Genomic DNA, 25,287 nt, shown 5'->3' with positions numbered 1-25,287 from the left:
TTTGAGGTAGCCAGGACTGTCAACCAGGTTCTGACAACAATATAAGAGTTGAGTTAATTAGGCTATTAAACTTCCCAGGTAACATTATTTGTTTTTTAGTAGGAAATACCTGAAAATAATATCTTAACCAAAATGAAGACCCTGGTTTTTTGGAGAGGCCTGAATTTTTTTGAAATGTTAGGCCATATATGTTGTTGGGTAAAATGTTTTATACTATTTCTTTTGATGCCTCTCAAACTAGATCTTTAAACATTACTTTCCCAGACCAGATTATCTTCCCTCCATCTCCTACTAGGGTCATCTTCACTTTTTTACTACCAAGTCTTTCTCCAACCCTTGGAAGCCCTAAATATTCTTAGATATTTTGGATACCATACATAAATCCCCTGTGTTTTCTTGTACTGAATCTTGAGCCTTCCTTCCTCTATCTAAAATTTTCAGTAGTGCTAGAAAAAATACAACTTTTGCTGCTTTTCTATTCTCCTTGTGAACTTCTCTTTTTATCCCTAAAACCTTTCAACTAATTATTAGGTATTAGCAGCAGACCAAGGTGATGGTAGAGAGTCCCAAGTGCTGGACAGAATGGAAGAAGGTTTATGATTTTCTAAGGTACTCCATGTGCTTTAGGCTTCCCTGGTGGTCCAGAGGATAGAGTCTGCCTACAATTCAGGAGACCCAGATTCAATCCCTGGGTCAGCAAGATCCCCTAGAAAATGGCAACCCCCACCAGTATTCCTGCCTGGAGAAATCCCCATGGACAGAGAAGCCTGGCAGGCTACACCATGGGGTCGCAAAGTCAGACACGACTGAGGGACCACTCTCACTTTCACTTTCTTTCCATGTGCTAGGTGTGCAGCTTCAAGGGGTTATTATTATCTAATTCAATACTTACTTCTACAAAGTCCTTTTTTTTTCACTTTTACTTTAGATAAAATAAGAGATAATTTCAGGTAGTGCTAGGTTAAGTAGCTCTCTCAACATCACACAGCCAGTGATTAGTCCCATCAGGGTTTGACCCTGGGTTTTGAATCCAGAGTCCAACTTTTCTTCAATATAAGAGAGGAAAACATAGAACAGGATAGAGCAACAGAGAGAGCTGGAAGTGGAGCATGAAATATAAGAATATATTGCCAGTAGGGAGAGAATGTTTATGATTTGGAAAAATGGGGTGTAAAGAGGGGACTAGGATCTGAAAGGCAACAAACACTCCTTGGGGAAGGCATCTCTTCTGCTGTTCTTTTCTCTCTTCATCCAGAACTCAGGTAGCCACAGAGGATTTGATCCTGGAGATGGAAATGGCAGTCCACTATATTATTCTTGCCTGGGAAATCCCATGGACAGAGGAGCCTGGTGGGCTACAGTCCATGGGGTTGCAAAGAGTTGGACATGACTTAACTACTAAACAACAATAACAGATTCCACATACCCAATGAGGAGAGAGGCATTGGCTGGATGGGAGTTTAGTTTCCCCAACATATGAATAATGCCACATGATATAGTTGCTAGTGATTGGAATGTGGAGGGGAGTGACTGGAAGGAGATGAATCATCCAGACTTCCAGTTTACTCAGTTCCCAGCACAGTCCTCCATCAACCAGCATCGAAACTGTGGTCCTTACTCTTGACCTATTCTTCACTTAGTAGTTGCACATTGCATGCTGGCTCCTAAGGGCCATTTTGTAAGATTGCTTTCATCACTTTACAAGAGACCTATCACAGCCATACAAGTTCAGCACATCTGAGAGTACTGGTTTCCTTGGTGGCTCTTTGTGATCCATTGTGTGAAGATGTATCTCTCTTGGATTCTTGGACACTGGCTTGTGTTAAATTTGCCTCTCAATAATGATAATGCAGCTTAGGGAGGCAGAATGGAGGAAATAAAGGGATCAAAGGTAGTGATCTTCTGCTGGCTGGCTGTCCTACAAGGAAGTCTAAAAGAAGCTTTAGCCCTTTAAAGGTCTGAACCTTAGATGGTGAAGACAAGATCAGAGATGACAAGATCAACAATCAATGCATGGTTTATTTATGTGATATAAAGATTGTCTCCCGGGCCAGGGATATCTCTCTCTCTCGTGTGTGTGTGTGTGTGTGTGTGTGTGTGTGTGTGTGTATGGTAAAGAATCTGCCTGAAATGCAGGAGCTGCAGGAGACACATCCAGTCCCTGGTTGGGGAAGATCACCCAGAGCAGGGCATGGCAACCCACTCCAGTATTCTTGCCTGGAATATCCCCATGGACCGAGGAGCCTGGAGGGCTACAGTCCATTTGCACAGAGTCCCACACTAGAGAAGCTACCTTGTATATATCCATTAACATATCCACTAACACATCTTCTCTTGTTGGATATATTTCCTATGCTTCTATTGTTCTGAGAATGCAACCCAGAGAAGACCTCTGGGCCAAGAGATCCTAATATATAGGGAAAACAAAAAAGAAATATAAAACAATGAGATGAAGACAACCTGGAGGAGTAGAGATACCTGTTTATAATTTTCCAAGGGTTAACACATCCCAATACTCCCATTTCTCTTTGGATTCCAAGGTTAGCAAGAATGCCTTGCTTGGGGTTGAGCAAAAACTTTTCTGCCTTTAATGGTGAGGGAAAAAAATGGCTCTGTGCCATATTTAGGAAATTTGTTGACTGTAATTAAGCCTTCATGGGAGTCCCCAAGGTTTACTTACCTATAATTGAAAAAATGCAAATGAAGAGAGTTAATCAGTAGACTAGCTGACTAGGAAGAGCTACTACCTATTGAAATGAATTGGAAAGGAAAACACAAATATGTCCAGTTGGGAAGGTTACCTGAGAGCCAATTGGTAAATTTCTCAGCAACACTGGAGATTTTTTTCTTAGCCTGGCTGAGACTGCAAGGCTTTTCTGCTAAGGTCTTTGCCAATTCATCTTGAGCCATTTCATACAGATTTCCTAACTGGCCTCAGCCTTGGTAGAGCACCAGCTGCCTCCCTGGCAGCACTCAAGGAAACTGTGCAGAAAAAAATAGTGAACCTCTTGTCCTTCTTTCTGTTGTGACTGATCCACTACTTAAAATTGTAAGACTTCAAAATCTTGTAATCAACTGGGAACATCCTTGCAATGAAACTAACTCTTTAGGAGTTAAACTACAGTATTTTCACTCTGTTATCAAGGATTGGTGCATGTTCTAATATTAATAGATTTAATGCAGCTTATTTTCTCTTTAACAGTAATCACAGATACCTGTGATGGCCATTTGCACCTCAGACATTATACTTGTTAATATACTCAGCTAATTTTTAATCACTTGATTTAAATCACCCTCTCTCCAATGCTTTGCACTTCCGTTCATACTATGTCTTCTATTTAATGATTTCATTAATTAGCAAATCATGCTATGATGTCTGTCAAATGTGGGTCAGACAGTAAAGAATCTGCCTGTAATGCAGGAGGTGTGGGTTTCGTCCCTGGGTCGGGATGATCCCCAGGAGAAAGAAATGGCAACCCCCTCCAGTATTCCTGCCTGGAGAATTCCATGGACTGAGGAGCCTAGCAGACTACAGTCCATGGGGTCCCAAAGAGTCAGACATGACTGAGCTACTAAAACCCTATGATGTCAGTACAATATTCAATTTCTCCCTGAAATTTAACTACAGGGAAAAATAAAGATTAAGTGCTGCACCATTTAGATAAAAATACTTGTCTGTGATAGGAGTAGTAGTAACAAATGCAGAAAGTATTAAAAAAATTTAAATATAGAAGTAGAGATATATAGTAGATTATGTACTGTGTTCTAAACTGTATCAAGTTGTTTTTGACATCTGTCAAAATATGACCTCTTGGAGAAGGAGAAGAAATTTTGTTTTCCATGCCACTGAGCAGATTCTGAGGGAGCAAAGTGCCATGATTGATTAATAATGCCTGCCATGAACACCTAGGGGTTAATAGCAAATTGCTGCCCTCTATGTTCACCACTCAGAGAAAGCAGTGGCACCCCACTCCAGTACTCTTGCCTGGAAAATCCCATGGGCGGAGGAGCCTGGTAGGCTGCAGTCCATGGGGTTGCTAAGAGTCGGGCACGACTGAGCGACTTCACTTTCACTTTTCACTTTCATGCATTGGAGAAGGAAATGGCAACCCACTCCAGTGTTCTTGCCTGGAGAATCCCAGGGACAGGGGAGCCTGTTGGGCTGCCGTCTATGGGAGCCCAGAGTCAGACACGACTGAAGCGACTTAGCAGCAGCAGCAGCAGCCTGTTCACCACTGTCACTAGCTTAACAGGAAAGAATTTGGCTTTGCTAGTTTATTTCATTGTTGATGTTTGATGAGGAAGAGTGAGTGGGCTTGGGCACTGAAATGAGGGCTATCCACACAGAAATCAACTTTTTTGCAAGCATGGAAATATCCATGAAGGGGGAAAGATGCAATTTTCACCATGTCTTTGTTTGCTTCAGTTATTTATTACCCTGGACTTGCTACCATTTTTAAAAAGTGTTATTGATATAGACTCTGGAAAAAGTAGGCAGATATTTCAAGGTATTTCAAATGTATCACAGTTTCGGAGGAGATCAAATATCTCTTCAAAGCCTCATGGATTTTTTAAACATGAAATGTTCTTCTTGGCGGATAATAGGCTGCAATGCTCTGGTTTTCTAACCTCCCATTCATTAACGGCAAAGCTGACTTGTAGCAAAACCTCTGTTTTTTTTTTTTTTTCCTTCCTGAAAGCAATTTGTGACTCCTTTTGGAGAGATAACTGTTTAAATATAAATAAATGACCAGCTACAGTAGAGAGATTCTAGTTTTCTCAAGGTATTTACTTTCAATTTATTATAAGTTCTTCCATCACAACTTCTTCCCATCCAAACTGGGATGGGAAGTTTGGCCTTGAATATGTATAGTATAGCCCCATTAAAATACTTCTTGTTCTTATATGTTAAACACTAAAGTAGTTCCATTAAAAGATCTTGCAAGGGGCTAAAATGGACTCTCCCCATTTTAACATTTTGAAAGTCATCAGTGCCATCAGTTCTGAGTTGAGAAAATTAAAATAGCCTAGGCCCAAAAGGGGCTGGGTCTCTTCTCCCAGGCTCTCCTAAGCTTTTTGGGGTAATCATTCCTTGGTTTTTATATTTCAAAATCACCTTCAAAATGATTTGGTTTATTTTGTTCAATTTAACTTAGCCAGTAGTCCCATGACATTTGTATTATTTTTAATGCAAGGACAGATTGTTTTGTACTTGGGATTTGCATGAATTGCCATTTCTGATTCATTATTTTGTGGTAATAGATAATCAGCTTTTTAGAAAATAGATTCATTTCCAGGTTGTATTTCTATCTCTACATGCATATTTTAAATGGATTAATGTAGAACATAGTGAAACTCTAATTCTCTTCTGTAATTATATGTCCGATCCTCACAAATTAACATCCTAAGATGTTCACTGTGTCATATGTGGTTAATCCAAGGCATTTCTCTCCATCTCTTTCACATTATTTTGCACTTTTCTCAATGTCATTGGTGGGAGGGTGGGTTGTTTTGTTTTTTAAACCAGCTGTTAAATCTAAACTGCATTTTGTTTTATTGCTGGTTAGTCCCAGAAAGTTCACCATTGTCAAGGGTGAGGGATTGCTAATTACTTAACAGAATCAAAAGTAGCCTTGTCTGTCAAGGGAATAGTTAAGATATTTCTTGATGATGTTATGTCTTAGATTATTAAAAGAATATTGATTTTGATAGTAGAGGTATAATGCTGAAAAAATTTTTAGTAGATTCATTGGGCTTTTTGACCTGAGGGCAGAATATGGATTTAATATTTCATTCCACATTCTATCATGTCTCTCTGTAGAAACACTAAATAAGGAATGTGAAGGGAAGAAGAAATCAGAAATTGACATAAGTTGTATACTTAGAGTATGTAGAACTGGGAAAACCGATATAAACAAAACATGGTTTTCTTGAATTTCACTCACATAATTTCAGCTCTCCCTCTGATAACTCACTCCGCTTACTTATAGCACACACACTATTTCATTTGTCCAAAGTTAAACTCTACAGTTGAGCACTGCAGCATCCCTCTTGTTTCTATTAATATCACCTGGATGAATTCATCCATATATACCCATCTGTATGACATTTAAAATTGTCCTTCTTCAGCATTCTTAACCATCTAGGCACCAACAATGTTCTGTTCAGTCCATCAAAGTGAGTTTAGACATCATGTCCACCAGTAAGCTTTATTTTCCTACCCTATCCTTATCTGATTCAAGGTAGATCCCTCTATTTTCTGGGATTTTAGCACCTCACATCCAACTAAAGGATATACAATAGAGCATTAAAACTTCATGGGAATCACAAAGAGTTGGACTTGACTTAGAAACTGAACAAAAATTAAAACTTTTGGTTTAATATTTTGACACAACATAGTTACAATAGGTATCTATTGTGAAGAAATCCTTGGATGAATAAATGTGTAAGTAGATGGATGTAGGGTAAAGAGTAAATGATAATTAGTGTTTCAAGAATGTAGTTGCACCCTCATGTGTGATTTGAGTCTTGCAGTCACGTTTGTGTCAAATTCTGTTTCTGCTGAAACTGAGCACCTCTTGCAATATTAACCCCATGTTAATGGAATAGCATAAAACTTAAGGACATGGGGTTTCAGAAATCTCCAGATGATCTTCTAAACTTTAAAGATTCATTATAAGCACTTTTCACAACAATCTTCAGCTTTGACATGAGAAATTAGCACAAATATTGATTAATGGAAGAATCATAATTCAGGAAATTCTTCCCCCTAGTATTTCTCCCTATTCAAAACACAAAATAAGAAAATGCAGGGAAAAAGATGTCTATTAGGTGTTAAATGAGGTGAAGAAGAATAGAGTGGTAAGAGAGGCAGAAAAGAGCCAGAAAAACCCTATAAAAATGACTGTAAAACAGTTCTCCCACCCCTATTTGCTTTTCATGGACTGTAACAGAACAAGATGTGAGCAAACATCTGTTGCCTTTTTAAAATAGTACTTTGATATTTTAAAAAGAATAGTGACAGAATTAGAAGAAGCCTAATTTCTGTGGTTAGGGACAACAGACACCTATGGGATGGAGTAGGGAGACTTAGTCTAGCACAGTTTGATGAAATTTAGGACTGTGGATTTGTCTGCTATCACAAAACTGAGAAAACAGCATGAAGCAATGGATAGAGCAGGGACTCTGAAATTAGGCTTTCTGGGATTGAATCTTGGCTTTACCACTTACTACCATCATGATACAGGACAAGCTGTATGGCCCTTCTAAGTTCCAGTTGAACACAATAGTATTTCCTCTATCATAATGAGATTGGGTGAGAGAAGGGAAACTTGAGAAGCTAGTCCAGAGAATGACTCAGGGTCACATATGCTAAATGTAAGCTATTATTATTATTTTTAATTAAGTAGCCACTTGTCTTAGACTTGATTGAAGAATTTTAGGACTTCCCCAATGGCTCAAGTGGTAGAGAATCTGCCTACAATGCAGGAAACACAGGAGATGCAGGTTTGATCCCTGGGTCAGGAAGATCGCTTAGAGGAGGAAATGGCAACCCACTCGAATATTCTTGCCTGGAGAATCCTATGGACAGAGGAGCCTGGTGGGCTATAGTCCATGGGGTTGCAAAGAATCCAACATGAGAGAGTACAAATGGGCATGTGCATACTCAAAGAAGTAGAAAGGCCTTTGAGCAGGAAAATATACAAGTATCTTTCTGTAGATGAGTCTAGTCAGTATATATGTAAGCCAGCTTGAGGAATGACTAGGGTACCTTTGAGACTTATTAAGCTAGGAAGACCAGCCCAGTTAAAGGCTTAGAACACCCATCAGAGTTGCTGAGCCCCACCCTGAGTGTAGAGCCAGTCATTACTGCCATAGATTGAACATGCTTCAGAGAAACTGAGCAAGTACAAGACAAATCTGCAGGGCTCAGACCCCAGACATTGCTGCCATTATGGTGAATCCAAGCCAGGAGAACAGCCAAAGGGCCAGGAAGGATTACTGGGCAGTAGCACACCCGAAAGCTTCCCCAGTGACTCAGAGGTAAAGAGAGATGTGGGTTCCATGCAAGAGATATGGGTTCCATCCCTGGATCAGGAAGAGCCCCTGGAGGAGGGTATAGCAATGTGCTCCAGTATTATCTCAAAGAATCCCATGCACAGAGGAGCCTGCCGGACTACAGTCTATAGGGTCTTAAAGAGACAGATAGGACTGAAGCGACTTAGCATGCACGGATGCTGCACATCCAACACCCAGAGATAAAGTTATAAAGAATCCAGGCTCTGAGGATAAGACCAAAAATCACAGAGCAGGAGATAGAAGCTCTCACTAGACTCAGTCATGTTTATAGGATTCCCTGTTCGTGTGTGATCAGTCATGTCTGACTCTTTTGTGACCCCGTGGACTGTTGCTCACCAGACTCCTCTGTCCATGGAACTTTCCAGGCAAGAATACTAGAGTGAGTTGCCATTTCCTGCTCCAGGAGATCTTCCAGACCCAGGGATTGAACCCACCTCTCTTGCATCTCCTGCACTGGCAGGTAGATTCTTTACCACTGAGCCACCTCGGAAGCCCATAGGATGCCCAGACAGAGTTAATAATTGAGATTTGTTCATTTTGAATGATAGGTTGTGACTGAAAAACAAGATCCCAGAAACTGAGTGAGGCTTAAGGGAAGTAATGCAGTATAGTGATTCAGTTGTTCGGCTTTGGTGAGAAAAGGATAGTACGGGCCCTAATTCCTACTTTGCCGATTCATGGTATCTGGTCCCACCACTTCATGGCAAATAGATGGGGAAACAGTGGAAACAGTGGCTGACTTTATTTTGGAGGGCTCCAAAATCACTGCAGATGGTGATTGCAGCCATGAAATTAAGACGCTTACTCCTTGGAAGGAAAGTTATGACCAACCTAGACAGCATATTTAAAAGCAGAGACATTACTTTGTCAACAAAGGTCCGTCTAGTCAAGGCTATGGTTTTTCCAGTAGTCATGTATAGATGTAAGAGTTGGTCTATAAAGAAAGCTGAGTGCTGAAGAATTGATGCTTTTGAACTGTGGTATAGGAGAAGACTCTTGAGAGTCCCTTGGACTGCAAGGAGATCCAACCAGTCCATCCTAAAGGAGATCAGTCCTGGGTGTTCATAGGAGGGACTGATGTTGAAGCTGAAACTCCAATACTTTGGCCACCTGATGTGAACAGCTGACTCATTTGAAAAGACCTTGATTCTGGGAAAGGTTGAGGGCAGGAGGAGAAGGGGATGACAGAAGATGAGATGGTTGGATGGCATCACTGACTCAGTGGACATAAGTTTGGGTGGACTCCAGGAGTCAGTGATGGACAGGGAGGCCTGGCGTGTTACGGTTCATGGGGTCACAAAGAGCTGGACACAACTGAGCGACTGAACTGAACTGAACAGGAACAATTTACCTTACCTCACCTCCCTAAGTTTTCCTTTCTTCATCTGTAAAAGGTGTTGTAGAGGTCTCTATCTGAAGGATTTTTGACTCTGCTGCTGCTGCTGCTAAGTCACTTCAGTTGTGTACGACTCTGTGTGACCCCACAGACGGCAGCCCACCAGGCTCCTCCATCCCTGGGATTCTCCAGTCAAGAATACTGGAGTGGGTTGCCATTTCCTTCTCTAATACATGAAAGTGAAAAGTGAAAGTGAAGTCGCTCAGTCATGTCTAACTCCCAGTGACCCCTTGAACTGCAGCCTACCTCCGTCCAGGGGATTTTCCAGGCAAGAGTACTGGAGTGGGTTGCCATTGCCTTCTCCTTTGACTCTTGAGTCATGCAAATTAACTAAAAGGACTGAAGCAATGCCAAGCAACTTGTAAACATTCAATCAATGTTGGTTATTATTATGAGAACTTCGTTTACACATATTCATTAACATGTTTTGTTTGAAAATGCCTTAGTTACAGTATACATTATGAAATAGAATGCAGTTATGTGAAATGTTTTCATAAACCTTCTATTTAAATATTATCTTGAAATGTAGCTTTATGGTTTCTAAGGTATTTTCTTTAGAAACTGAATTTTTAACAAAATGTTCCACTTGGAAACCAGGTCTCAACGCTGTTTTGGACAAGTATAAAGCAAACCCATTTTTAAATAAAACAAATTATGATGGTGCTGAAAATGATCTAAATCATTATGGTGGGTAAAGGGCAAATGGTAAAATTTAGCCTTAGGGAATTCAATTTTTAAGAAAAAGTCAAATTTTGCATTGATTTTGGATTGGCCTTACTACCTTGGAATGTATTTTCTCAGGCTTAGCTGGACCTCACCTCCTCGTTTTGCCTTGCCAGAAGTTTAGTACCTCCGCTACAGGTGGTTTGAACAAAATCATTGGCTCAATCATTCAGAATCATCTCACTCTCAACCAATGTGTTAGGTTTATTCACAGGATTCGTGCATCAGGCTGGGAGAACAAAGGGGTTCTGAAGAAGAAAGAGGCTATCATATTTTTGCTGCAGAATTAGACACCATCTATCTGAAAATGGAATCTGTGGTAAAAATCTCCAGATTACTTGTAATTCTTCTCTTTGGACTTCCTCAGTTCTCCCAAGATTTGCTTTTCTGGGGAAATACAATTTAAAATACAATAGACATACTTTGTCTTATTCTACTTCTACTAATTCTGTTGCTCCAAATCAAATCAACACAACTGTCCCTGATGTATTAATATCATTCTACCCTCTCTTCACTCATAGCCCACAGTAGAATCAACTAACTTTGTGAATGAATATTGCTCATTTTTGAAACCTGACAGACTTACGGGGAACTGTCAATTGGCTGAGGGGTATTGTATCTAGCTCTAAAGAAACCATGATTGATCTCCTAATTGTCCCAGCATGTTGCTATCTTATCTCTTTTCTTCATTATTTATATTCCTACCTGAAAGTATCATTGGAAAGATGAAAAAGCGAAATTCAATCAGTTAACGAGCTGCAATGTTACCAAACTTGTGGATGGTGAAAGTCTTGAAATCACTGGATGAAACAGGCCTTGAGATAGTCTTTGGGTTTCATTAATACAGCGGTTCTCAACCTTTGGCATGAATCAGAATCTCCTGGATTACCAGTTTTTTATTCAGAAATTTGGGGGTTGGCCTGAGAGATTGCATTTTGGAAAGGTTCCCAGATGATGCTGATACTGCTGGTTCAGAGACCATACTTAGAACATCACTGCACTAATCTGTGCTTGGCTTCCCTCCTATTAATGTGAATAATCTAGAATTTTCTTTTCCTTATCTGACTTTAGAAATGTATGCTGTATAAAGTAAACATTATTGGTTAAATGGTTATTTTGGTGTATGGACATCTTATACAGTGTAATAGAATTGGTAATGTAAGTAATTACTCTATCCATTTGGTTGATTTCATTTGCAAAGCAGTAAATTATATATTCCTTGAGTCATGGCTCTAATCTACAAATCTCTGCTTCTCTATATTATTGTGGAGTCAGTGTAATACTGACGTTTAATTTATGTGTGTATGTATGAGTGTGTGTGTATGGTGAAGCCTTAATTTTATGGCATTGGAAGAAATTCATACTTAAAAAGCTCCTTCTGTTGTTTTCTCCAATGACCTGATTTTATAAGCTTTTTGTGGTAGAAGAATTGAGTTTATTTCTCATAGAATTTTTTAAGTTCAGAATATGTTTATTTAGCTTTAATACAGGATGTAAAACAGATAGTAGCCAGGACAACATAATAGAGCCCTTAGATGTAACATCTGATGTCCCCAGTCACTACTTGAGACTTGCTTGGTTCACAGGAAATGACAAGTTAAGTGAATGCAGGTCATATCACCTGGGGAGTCACAGTGTTTGGGGTCACTGGGCATAAACACTGTTAATTCCTCACACCCAGAAGGTCGTATGCCTCATTCCCATTCTCTGATGTAGCTACAGTCATTGATTACAAGTTATACAGTGAACAGCCTCAGCAACTAGGAGCACATTCCTTAGCAACAGCCTTGAATTCCTCATTTAGCTGCAATGGGATACATTTCCTTAACTGATACTATAAGTTTGAAGAGCCGATTACATTCAGGCATCCCTGAAGCTGGAGTAATATTTATAGTCCAGCTGTTAATTCTTTCCTGTCACTGGGTGACACATACAGTCCTGACTGAATGGGAGTCTGGGAAATGCAGTTTTGAACTTTTTCAGCTTTTGTGGTCTAGGAGTTTGAAACAGATATTAAATGGTCTAGTATGAAGTATGTAACATGCTGCCTAACTGGTGAAAAGCAGAAAAGAGGTAACTTGAAAAATCCCTGGCCTTAGAGTCTGGATATGAATTTCCACACCTATGCTGCTCTAAGCTGCGACTTGTCTTAACAATTTTAAAGTCATCCTACCCAATAGGGTGGCAGTATGGCACAGTAGTACAGTCTTGAAGGACCTTATCACTTAAGCTGTGTAAACTTGTGAAAATTACTAGATCTCTGCGTGCACTAGATCTCTCACCATATGATGGCAATGACAGTAATACCTACATCATAGCATTGTGAGAGTTGAGTGGGGAAAAGTTCTTAAAATAGCATTTGGCACTTCTTTAAAAAAACAATATTTCATTTAGTACATGAATAGGGGGGTCTTATTGAGTGCTCTCTGACCTAAACACACCTAACACAATTGTTGATATTTTTATATGAGGTACATTTAAGACCTGGGAAAAGTCAGACAGATACTGTAGAATATCAGACATCTAATTGAAAAGTCAGTGTATCCATGGATATATTCTTCTGCCTAGCTGCCTGCATCCCTATCAATCCAGAGGTCAGGGTGGAGAAATTATTTATAAATAGACACTTTCACTGGGAGGACCATACAACTGAGATGGAAAACCCTTATAACTTTTTATTCTTCAGTGCCTGCCAAATGCTTTTCAAACATTCAAGTAATTGTTATCATTACCAGTCAGCCTAATGTAATAACATTAGGTGTTCCACTTTGGAAAATTTCTGTTATGTTGGAATTCTTACGTGATTAAAAAAAAGTTTTGTCTTTAGAGGTATTGAGATTTTAGAAAATTGTGTATCATCAAATATCCCCTTTTTTTCTCCTTCTTATGGTGGGATTAGGAATAGAAGACAGGTGACTGTTTTTTAACCTATTCACTTTATCATGTAATAATCTGCTCCTTTATGGAAATACTGTATACCTGCACAGACACAACTTTGTTTTGACTGTGAAATTGCACCTCCATCTTCTGAATGCTGGGCCTTGACTAACCCATTTTTATCTCATTCTTCTACTCTAGCTGGACAGTGCCACGTCACTCATCCAGGCAGCTAAAAACCTGATGAATGCTGTTGTCCTTACGGTGAAAGCATCGTATGTGGCCTCAACAAAATACCAGAAGGTCTATGGGACAGCAGCTGTCAACTCACCTGTCGTATCCTGGAAGATGAAGGCACCAGAGAAGAAGCCCCTTGTGAAGAGAGAAAAGCCTGAAGAATTCCAGACACGAGTGAGACGAGGTTCTCAGAAGAAACACATTTCGCCTGTACAGGCTTTAAGTGAATTCAAAGCAATGGATTCCTTTTAGGACGATAGGCTTTAACAAGAAAGCGTTTTCTTTCTTTTTCTTTTTTTTTCCTTTTTAATTCCATTTTTGTATGCATACCTGCTGACTCATATGCCTCTGGCATGGGGAAAATAAGGAACAGTGTCTGTTTGCATGTAAGATGAGATGTGATCAATACCACTGATCTGTCTCTAGCCTGGGGAGGAGACAGGAAATTCCTGTCCCGAGGTGGCACAGAGCTGTCCTTTGCAACATTCTCATAAAATTGGGCAGAGTTCACATTGCAGTGTTTACGGGAGTGGGAGGGATGGGGAAAATAAAATTAACTCTACAAAAGCAAACTCTAATGCATGCAAGAATCATTAGGTTGGCAGGTATATTAATAAGTGACAAACTGGAAGTGTAATGGTAGAACATAAAGCTTGTATTGCTTCTGTTTAAGTGCAAAAATGTACTAGCCAATACGCTTAAGTGTGTGGCCCACAAATTGAACAATTTAACTTTGACATCATGTCCATAATATTATGTGGAGTTTTTACTAAGGAGAAACTAACTCATCCAGCCTAAAATATTTCTTTTAATCTGTATTCTGTTCTTTCTCTTCTAGTCGTGCCATTACTAGTGCTCTTGTTATCAATTTCCCCCTTTACTGAAAACAATAAACCTTTGTTTAAAAGAATTATAATCCTTCTGGGGGCACTGGAAGCACAATGCGGTGATCATCTTGTTCTTACTTTAAAAAAAAAAAAAACTGAACTATGACTTTGCTAGAAATTAGGAAGCCCAATGATGGAATGTTAGAGGAATGGAAACTGACAACGTGTGAAGGTTTAGAGGCAAATACATAGGTGTAGCTTGGAGTGCTGGTATCTAAAATACCACTGTATCCACTAACTCGAAATAAACACATTTAATCTTGACATCTGAAGAATGTTTTCCTCCTTTGAATGCATGCTTATAGAAGATTAGAGCATCTTCTTGAAAACGGATTAAAAATACTTTGTTATTTTAGAAATTGGGTGTAAGAGTAGGTAAGTGACATGTAAAGAAAACTCTGGATCATCTTTATAGTCCAGGAATTTATTTTTCTGTGTGTTTTTCCATGTGGTTTCTATTCGCTTTCAAAGTGAATCTAATGAGAAAATCATGTGTTAGAATTTTCTGGGCCATGTTTAGCCCTGGGCTAAACTTATGAAACTTAATGTGTTCTCAGAAGAAATTGAATCAAGAAAAAAATTATAGAGAGGTCCATTAATTTTAAAATATTTTATTCATTTCAAAATATTTTTATCTCAACTACAGAAAGAGGGCCGTTCTCTCACTACTAAGAAAGAGTGGGCTGTAATCTTTCAGCTATGGCTTGAGGAGTGAGGGGGAAAAAACATATTCATCTGAGTTCTTGAAATTCCTCCCGTTTTAATGATCTCTACAGGTTAGCGAGTTATAGTATGTCTCTAGAAGACTTCTGGTAAAACATTTTATTTCTTAGCAATGTAGTAACAACATATTGGGAGGCAAGGACACCTATGCTTTATATCAGCTTAGACACAAAGTCCCAAAGAGATGAGGAATTGTGGATGAAGAAACACTTAGTCCAAAATGTTCCTATGGACTGTAGTCCAACAGGCTTCTCTGTCCTTATAATTCTCCAGGTAAGAATACTGGAACAGGTGGCCATTCCCTTCTCCAAGTGATCTTCCTGACCCAGGATTCGAACCCAGGTCTCCTGCATTGCAGGCAGATTAACTGTCTGTGCCACACGGAGAGCCCTGTTTAAAGATGGTTCTGTTCAAATCACTGCTCATCTCCACAAGGTGATGAGAATACCACCCAGGCTGAGAATGATCTATTGATGGAGGATCCACCACAATAGCTGTACAGTGGTTTCCAGCACTAAATCAGTAAACCACTATTTCAACTGCCCTGCTCCCTTAATTTGTGTAAACGCTGAGAAAGGCAACCACTGATATTGATTCACAACTATATATGGAATGCCTTCTCTGAGCCAGGTCCTAAGTTGAGCTTACTGGCAACTTTTCTTATTAACACTTGAGCATGGCATAACTCTTTTGGTTTATGCATTCTATGATTTAATGGGTTGAAAGAAGTATTCTTCACACTAGCCAAGAAACTTTTAAAATTCAAAAGCTTCTTGGCAAATCCTGAAAAATAGTCAGCAGGCATCAGAGGAGCATCTAGACAATGCCATTGACTTTGCCCTTAAATTTGAATTAAATGTTTTAATACAGGAGAGTGAGCAATGTTTTATGGGTGTGATTTCTGGAAAAAAGTCATTGATTCTATTTGTTTTACCAAAGCTTATTGAGTAAACATCAACACTGCCCATCATTTCTCTTGTGGTCAAGGAAAATAATAAGTGTTCAGGTATATAATTAAATGTAAATACTGCTGAGAGCACTATAACAAGCTTTACTGTTTGTTTCCTGGCTTTGAGAAACATACAGTCTAGCTGAGAACATAGGATATAAGCAGACAAAAGATAAGTAAATATGCCAAGAAATTGTACTCAATGTGCCAAATGAGGAAGATAAAGAAATGACTGCTGTATAAGGCAAAAGAAATCAGAACACATTGGGGACTGAAGCATTTGGGGAAGGATTAATGCAAGAGATACGATTTAGAAATGAGAAAACAATAATTAAATATATGCTACCTGAATGAAATGTATAATGAATAAATTTGGTAAGGTAGATGACTGGGATGAGCATTCAAGGAAAAAAGAACAGCATATGTTCAGGTCTGAAAACAAGTGCAGTCACAGGAAACATGATGCAGACAGGGGAACATAAATGTGGAAGTGTAGTATGAGGCTAAACTAAGGAGGGTCACGAAGCAGTGTGACCATTATCCAGTAGGAAATTTGGGGTTCTACAGTGGAATGGTATAAAAGCAAGCAGTGTCTATGTATAATGAAACTAATACTTTACGAGGAAATGACACCTGAAAGGGGCTGATACTAGTGAGAAAGGATATTTGTGATAGCAGTGGAAGAAAGAATTGCAGTTACTTCTTGAATAACGAGATGTGGAGTAAGAATGATTATTATATAATTTATTCAAGGAGGCCAAAGAGTCAGAAAACTGAAAAGTATCTACAAAGCAGTATGTGAACATGGACTGAAACATACTGAATATATAGTATATTTGAGAAGATAGAGAAGAAGTAAGTAATCTCAAGCAAATAGAGTTATCTGAGATATTTCCTCCAAAAGTAGCACCCTGGAATAATGGAGGATGCATATTCCTGATGGGTGGAAATTAGATAAATCTCAACTTCTGATTTTCTGAGCTACAATTGATGATTTAAAAGATAAAAACTTTATATACTTCCAAGGACCTAAAGTATCCGGGAAACATAGGTTATCTTCAGAAGATCTGTAGTTTTTCCTTCACTAAGTGTTGAAGAATATGAAGTCAACTTTAATTTTAGAAGTCAGCTTTTATAAACAGTTGGCTCATGGCTTAGGTCATGGATAAATAGGCTCAATGTGTCATTAAGACGACATCATCACTTTTAAGCATCAATAATATGTATGACACCTTTCAGACAGTGGAAGTATAACAGTCTATAAAATACTGTGTACAGCTGAATCATCAAGCAAAATAAGCATTCAAAATACTGTGATTTAATAAGCTGTAATCCCTAAATTTGCTGGTAATGGATAAGTCATATGATCTCTGTTGCTGTGTCATTGTCTATTAACCAAATCAAAGAGGTCAGTACTTACGGTTGAAGATGTGGAATTTTTAAAGGTAATAAAATGAAGTGGATTAACTACAATAGGTCATTAATAACGTCTTAAAAATGTTAGTGCCGAGGAGTGCCAATGGCAAGGAGCAGACTAGGAAGCTCTAGGCCCGGGTTCACTCGTGGAAACACAAAGTAAAGATCAAACACTGACCAAAGTAGCTTTGTGGGACCTCTAGAAACCAGTTATGGATTTGTAGTAGCCATACAGATGTTTAACAAAGAAAAGGCTACACTTACTATGGAACGAAATTTTGGCATGTTTTTGCTCACCCATAACTGCCTCTTCCCTGGCAAAGCATGGTCAGGAGGAAGATGTGCAATTCCTGTTTCCTCCCATGCAATGGGGGGAAAAGTCAAACTTGTTTGCATTGTTCTGGGCTGACTTTGGCTTCCTTAAGTGACTGGTTTTTGTTTTGCCTAATAGGGAGCTATGGTGGAAATGGTGGCATGGTTTGGATATCAGATTGGAGCCCACTGAAAGCAGTGGCAGGCACCATGGCATCTAAGAACTATAGGAAGGTTACAAATCTGTGAGCTACTGGGGTAAGAAATTATGGGCAGAGAAACACAAAGAGCATCTAAGACCCTGAGAAGAAGCAGAGATGAAGCTCTGAGGAAAATAATAGACATTTAATAGCAGCCATGAAAACTGGAATATTGAATGGGAAAAGCACAGAGATCCAGGAAATAGGCATGCTTAAAAAGGCCTGAAAAAACTCTTAAGTATTTATGTCAGGTTGATGAGTGAAGGCCTTTCCCTTCACAGAGACAGTTTGTAAAGACTGGGAGAGGTGCATATTTTTCAAATGTCCAACTATAGGTTGTCTACAAGTGACTCACATTAGATCTAAAGAAACACAAAAGTTAAAAGCGAAAGGAAAGGGGAAAGGGAAAATACTCCATGCAAATAACCAAAAGAAGGCAAGAATGACTAACCTAACACCAGACGCGGATCAATGGAATGGAATAGAGAACTCAGATATAAGCCTACACCATAATGGTCATTAATCTGTGACAAAAGAGGCAAGAATATGCAATGAAGAAAAGACAGCCTCTTCAATAAGTTGTGCTGGTAAAACTGGATAGCTTCACAGAAAAGAAAAATTAAAACATGTCTTCACACTTTAATACAAATATAAACTCAACATGTATTGAAAATCTAAATGTAGACCTAAAACTAAACAACCTACAAGAGAAAATAGAACATTCTTTGACATAAACAGTAGCAATATTTTTGGGATCTGTCTCCTAAGGCAAAAGAAACAAAAGCAGAAATAAACAAATGGGAGGTAATTAAACTCAAAATCTTTTGCACAGCAAGGAAACATAGACAAAGCAAAAGGCAACCTACTGAATGAAAGGAAATATATGATTTCCTTCCACTATATAATTTCCTTCCAAATATATCATTTGCAAATGATATGATTAAGAATTAATATAAAAATTTATAAATAGCTCATATAATTTAATATCAAAAAATCAAAGAACCCAGTCAAAAATGGGCAGAAGACTTCAATAGACATTTTTCCAAAGAAGGTGTACAGATGGCCAGCATGCACATGAAAAAATGCTCAATGTTGCTAATCATCAAAGGAATGCCAATGAAACTTACAATGAGATATCATGTTACACCTGTTAAAATGTCCACAAAAAACAAGTGTTGGTGAAGATGTGGAGAAAAGGGAATACAGTCTTGATAGGACTATAAAAGGGTGCAGTTACTATGAAGAACAGTATTGACGTTCCTCAAAAACCTGAAAATAGATCTACCATATCCAATAGTTCCATTCCCATATATATATCCAAAGAAAATGAATGCAGTAATTTGAAAATACACATGCACCCTAATATTCATAGCAACATTACTTACAATTGCCAAAGTATGAAAGTAAATGAAGTCTCCATCAACAGGTAAATTGATAAAGAAAATATGGTGTATAAACACACACACACACACACACACAATGGAATATTAGTCATGAAAAATATGAAATTCTACCATTGGCAAAACATGGGTGGACCTAAAGAGTATTATGTTTATGAAATAAGACAGAGGAGAGACAAACACTGTATTTAGCACTTATATGTGGAATTTTAAAAGTAAACAAATAAATATTTTGAAAAAGAAACAGACAGATATAACGAACAAGCTAATGGTTATAAGTTAGGAGAAGAAAGGAGGGGATAGATGAGATATGGGTATGAGATTAAACTACTCTGTGCATAGTAAATAAGGAATAGGAATATGTTGTAGAGCACAGGGAAATATATTTTGTAATAACTTTAAGTGGAATATAACCTATAAAATATTAGATCAATAAGTTATATATCAGAAACTAATATAATATTCTTAATCAACTATACTTCAATATAAAAAGTATACTAGAACAACTGTAAGCTAATAAGCAAAATAACAGGATAATGTCCTAAAAACATACAACCTAAGAATACTGAACCATGAAGAAATTGAAAATTTGAACAGATCCATAACCAATAAGGATATTGAATCAGTAATCAAAAACATCCCAACAATGAAAAGCCCAAGGCCAGACAGCTTCACTGGTAAATTCTACCAAATATTTAAAGAAAAATTAACAAAAATCTTTCTCAAACTCTTCCCCCAAAATCGAAAAAATAGGAACATTTCTATAGTCATTCTATGAGACTGATACTGAATCCACACAAAGATACTACAAGAAAAAAACTACAGATCAATATCCCTGATGAATACTGATTCAAAAATCTAGCAAACAGAATTAACAGCATGTTGAAAGGATTACATACCATTACCAAGTGGGGTTTATTCCAGATCTGCGAGGATGTTTCAACATACAAAAATCAATTAGTATGAAACACCATATTATTGAAGTAAAAAATTCAATATTCTTTTGATAAAAACACTGAACAAGCTAGAAGAGAAGGAAATTGTCTCAAAATATTAAGCAATATAAGGGAAAAGGCAACTGTTTACATCTTATCAATGGTGAAAGACTGAAAGGTTTTCCTCTAAGGAAGTAGACAAAGATGCCAACTTTTGCATTTTCTTTAAGTGTTAGCCAGAGCAATTAAGGGAGAAAAATAAAAAGCATCCAAATTGGAAATGCAGAAGTTATATATTTTCTCTGCAGGTAGATGAAATGTTCTTATATGTAGAAAATCCTAAAGATTCCTCCCTAATATTTCAAACTATTAAACAAATTCAACAAATTTAAAGGATACAAAATCAACATATAAAACATTTGTTGTTTTTTTACATGCTAATAATGAATAATAAAGAAACTAATCAAGAAACAATCCCATTTACAGTAGCAGCAAAAAGAAAATACTTAGGAATAAACTTAACCAGGCAAACAGAACACATGTACACTGAAAACCACACAGCATCACTGAAAGAAAAGGAAGACATAAGTAAACAGAAGCACATCCAATGTTCATGAATTAGAGGAATTAATATTGTTAAGATGATACTACCCAAGCTGAGCTACAGATTCACTGCAATTCCTGTCAAAAATCTCAATAGCCTTATTTGCAGAAGTAGAAAAATCTATCTCCAGTGGATATAGAATCTTGTCAAAGACCTTCAAAAAGAACAAAGTTGGTGGTCTCACAATGCCTAATTTAAAAGCTTATTATAAAGTTACAGTAATCAAAACATTATAATATTGGCATAAAGACAGACATTTCTATGACTGAAGTGACTTAGCAGCAGCAGCAGCGCCCACTTGTTTACTTTTGTTTCTATTTCCATTACTCTAGGAGGTGGGTCATCGGAAAAGGCAATGGCAACCCACTCCAGTTCTCTTGCCTGGAAAATCCCATGGACAGAGGAGCCTGGTGGGCTGCAGTCCATGGGGTCGCTGGGAGTCGGACATGACTGAATGACTTCACTTTCACTTTTCACTTTCATGCTTTGGAGAAGGAAATGCCAACCCACTCCAGTGTTCTTGCCTGGAGAGTCCTAGGGACGGGGTATCCTGGTGGGCGGCCGTCTCTGGGGTTGCACAGAGTTGGATACGACTGAAGTGACTTAGCAGCAGATAGTGGAATCAAAGAGAGTTTTCCAGAAAGAAAACCTTTATACATAAAGTCAAATTATTTTCAACCAGGGCACCAAAACTATTAAGTGGGGAAAGAACAGTTTTTCAACAAATGATGCTGAAAAAAATGGATAACCACATAGAAAAGAAAGAATCAAGACTCTTACATTGCACTATATCCAAAACTTAATTGAAAATAGATCAAAGACCTTAACATAAAATCTAAACTATAAACATCTTACTAGACAGATAAGGGGAAAGTCTTCATAATATCAGATTTGACAATGACTTCTTGGATATGACACCAAAAGCACAGGCAACAAAAGAAAAACAGATAAACTGAATATCAAAATATTTTTCTAGAAAAATAATACTGATGGACCTATTTGCAGAGAGGGAATGGAGATGCAGATAGAATGGACTTGTGGACACAGTGGAGAAAGGAGAGGGTAGAATGAATTGAGAAAGTAACATTGTCCATATGCACTATCATGTGTGGAGCGGAGAGCTAGAGCGAAGCTGCTGTGTAACAAAGGGAGCCCAGCTTGGCACTCTATGATAACCTAGAGGGGAGGGATTGGAGGGGGGAAGGAGGCTCAAGAGGGAGGAGATATAAATATAATTGTGACTGATTTGAATTGCTGTACAACAGAAACCAACACAACATTATAAAGCAATTATCCTCCAATTAAAAAATAAAGAAAAAGAAAAAAAATCAAACCATTAGCAAATTTTTAAAAATTGTGTTCATCAAAGGACACAATCAACAGTGATTTAAAGGCAATCCACCCAATGGCGGAAAATTTTTGCAAATCATATTTATAAGTAGATAATATCTAGGATATATAAAAACTTCTACAACTTAATACTAAAAATCAATCAACCTGATTTTAAAGACTGGGCAAATTACTTAGACATTCCTTTAGAGAATATTTAGGGGCCAATAAGCACATGAACATCTGTTCAACATCACTAACCATTCAGTTTCAGTTCAGTCGCCGTGTCCTGTCCGACTCTGCGACCCCATGAATTACAGCCTGCCAGACCTCCCTGTCCATCACCAGCTCCCGGAGTTTACCCAAACTCATGTCCTTAGAGTCAGTGAATCCATCCAACCATCTCATTGGGGAAATGCAAATCAAAACCACAATGAGATATGATCTCACATTCTTTAAGATGGTTGTTATTAAAAAAAAAAATAGAAAACTGCAAGTGTTGGTAAGGATGTGGAAAAATTGGAATCCTTGTGTATTACTGGTGGGAATATAGTATGTTGCAGCTACTATGCAAAATAATATGATAACTCCTCAAAAGATTAAACACAAAATTATCATATGAGCCAATAATTCCACTTTGGGGCATATGCTCAAAATAATTGAAAGCAGGATCTCAATGAGATATTTGCACAAGCATTGTTCATTTCAGTATTATTCACTATAGCCCCAAAATGGAAATAGTACCAGTATCCATTGATAGATGAATAGATAATAATATCCTATAATAGCCTAACCATACAACGGAATATTATTCTGCCTTAAAAAGAAATGAAATTCTGGCCAATGATACAACATGGATGAACAGTGAAGATATTATGCTAAATAAAATAAGCCAGTTATACAACACAAATACTGTATACTTAGATTTATATGAGGTATGCAGTTTAGACAACTTTATCAAGAAAGAAAGGAGAATGGTGGTGGACAGGGGTTTGAGAAGAGGGAGGGAAATGTGAAGTTATTGTTCAGTAGATAGAGAATTTCAGTTTCACAGCATGAAAAGAATTCTAGAGATGGATGATGGTGCACAACAATGTGAATTCACTTGTTATATGAAATGTACATTTAAAAATTATTGTATAATTCATACTACGTTGTATTTTGCCACAATTTAAAAGCAAGACAATAATAGTGCTTCTGATACTTTTAGCAGTGCTAAATATTTAAAATCTTATATCCTCTCTTACAAGAGCCATTTCCCATCTATGGTTTGGATTCATGCCTATCAAATTAGATCAGTAATATGCAGAACACTAGAAGGCTTAAATTCGTATTTAAAAAGTTAACATTTTTCTCTGAGGTAAAAAGCAAACCTGTTTCTTCTGGTTCTTATGGAAGGATACACTTCAAAGAAGTACTGACCTGAGCAAAACCTCTTGAATTTGGGGAAGGATTAGGAAATGAAGGTTATATCAGAGTAATCAACTGTAACTCTTTTTTGGTGAATGAGAATATTATGGGAGACCTAAATTGAATTTACTATCTTATCATGGCCAGTGTGTGTATGCATGTGTGGTGAGTCGTGTCCAACTCTTTGCAGCCCCTTGGATTGCAGCCTGCCAGACTCCTTGGACTTGGGAATTTTTCAGGCAAGAATACTGGAATGGGGTGCTATTTCCTACTCCAGGAGATCTTCCTGACTCAGGGATTGAACTGGCTTCTCTTGCATCTTCACGCTGACATGTGGATTCTTTATCACCAGAGCCACCTGAAAAGTGTATATAAAAAGCTACATTCAGATCCAGGGATAAATATCAGGCAGGAACTAGAACACACACACAAATACTTTACAACTGAAGCCTAAGTCAAAATTTTTAACAAGGTATCCAATTAATTATTTGAAGATCTGAAGATAGTTTTATTTCTGTTTAGAATGAGATTGAGAAGTATAATAGCACTGAGCATTTGTGGCCTGAAATAACAGACTCTAAGTTCTGAATCAGAGTCTGTCTTAGTTTGAAGTAGCCTGAAAACAGAATCTTAGGGAATTAGATGCAGATAAGTTATTTTTTGGTATTAATCCAAAGAATTAGTAAGGAGGGAGTGGGAATAGCAGGATCAGAGAATGAGAAAAAAACTAAAGGTGCTTTCTCATTGTCACTCATGTGGGTGGAGGGACTCAGTTCTGTTTGAGACCACCTGCACAGCATTCTTATTTGAACCTTTTGATCTTTCATGGCATCAGGGAAGGCCTTGGGTCGAGAGAAATCTGGGTGTGCTTGAAGCAGGAGTTTATCAGCATAAAGGGAATACGAACTCATGGAGAGCTCCAGAGGTATGGTTAGATCAGAACTGCCCAAAAGATGTGAATATGAGCAGTAGAGCTTTTCCTACAATCTGCCCCTTGCAATGTTTAGATAAAGTTATAATTCTTAAGTACCTTCCATTACCAACTCTTTGAGCTGATAGTTAGCCAAAATATCTATGAAAGATTTGACATCACTATAAGCTACGATCTCACTCACTGCAACTGTTCTCACGTTTACAACTGACATTCATCATCTCTTCCACGTCCACTGTATGGCACAGATCTTCATCCCTGAAGGGGCTGGGTCCTGACAGTCTTGTTGAGTCATGGTTGCTTCAATTGCCCGTTCATATCATCTCCAGGCATGCATGCACCAACAGATACCGGAACAAATATCTTAAGTTTATGCATATGCTTCCTTACACCTAGTATATAGCAGCAATCCTAGCTCCTGAAGATCATAAGGTTAGTTGAGAACCACCTTTTTTGACTTCTGTTCAATCAGCATGAAGAACTCAAAGTGATTACATGAGAGTTGTATTTAATGGCTTAGTGGAAACATTCTTGTACCCTTGGTAGAAACTTACTCTCATGGGAACTAGAACTTCAAATCCAGCAGAGCCTAAGATTAGGGTGATGGGAAATAAATTCAGAATTGGTCTGTAGTATGGGCTTCCCTGGTGGCTCAGATGGTAAAGAATCTGCCTGCAATGAAGGTGATGTGGCAGGGGCTGTGGGTTTGATTCCCGGCTCGAGAGGATCCTATGGAGAAGGAAACAGTAACCCAAAGCAGTATTCTTGCCTGGAGAATTCCATGGACAGGAGAGGCTGGTGGGCTACAGTCCATGGGGTGACAAAGCCACCACTGAGTGACTAACACACATGACCTTGGCAATTTTCTGTTCACACCAA

At 38.2% G+C, this 25,287-nt stretch overlaps 1 protein-coding gene across 2 annotated transcripts in view; it reads left to right on the top strand.

Moving 5' to 3' along the window:
• LOC120851300 (catenin alpha-2) overlaps positions 1–14,463 on the top strand; it is a 1,370,085-nt gene extending 1,355,622 nt beyond the window's left edge. Inside the window, exons 19-20 of one of the 2 annotated variants that reach the window (XM_040223987.1) lie at positions 10,401–10,517; positions 13,277–14,463. In XM_040223987.1, coding sequence (XP_040079921.1) covers positions 10,401–10,517; positions 13,277–13,564 — 405 coding nt within the window. In that variant the 3' untranslated portion in view covers positions 13,565–14,463. The remainder of the gene's footprint in view (positions 1–10,400; positions 10,518–13,276) is intronic. The other variant, XM_040223986.1, reaches the window with a different exon arrangement.
• Positions 14,464–25,287: the final 10,824 nt, after the last annotated feature.

This window comes from Oryx dammah, unplaced genomic scaffold (assembly GCF_014754425.2).
Source record: "Oryx dammah isolate SB20612 unplaced genomic scaffold, SCBI_Odam_1.1 HiC_scaffold_25, whole genome shotgun sequence".
NCBI classification, from domain to species: domain Eukaryota; kingdom Metazoa; phylum Chordata; class Mammalia; order Artiodactyla; family Bovidae; genus Oryx; species Oryx dammah.
This window is presented reverse-complemented; position numbering and strand designations above follow the sequence as displayed.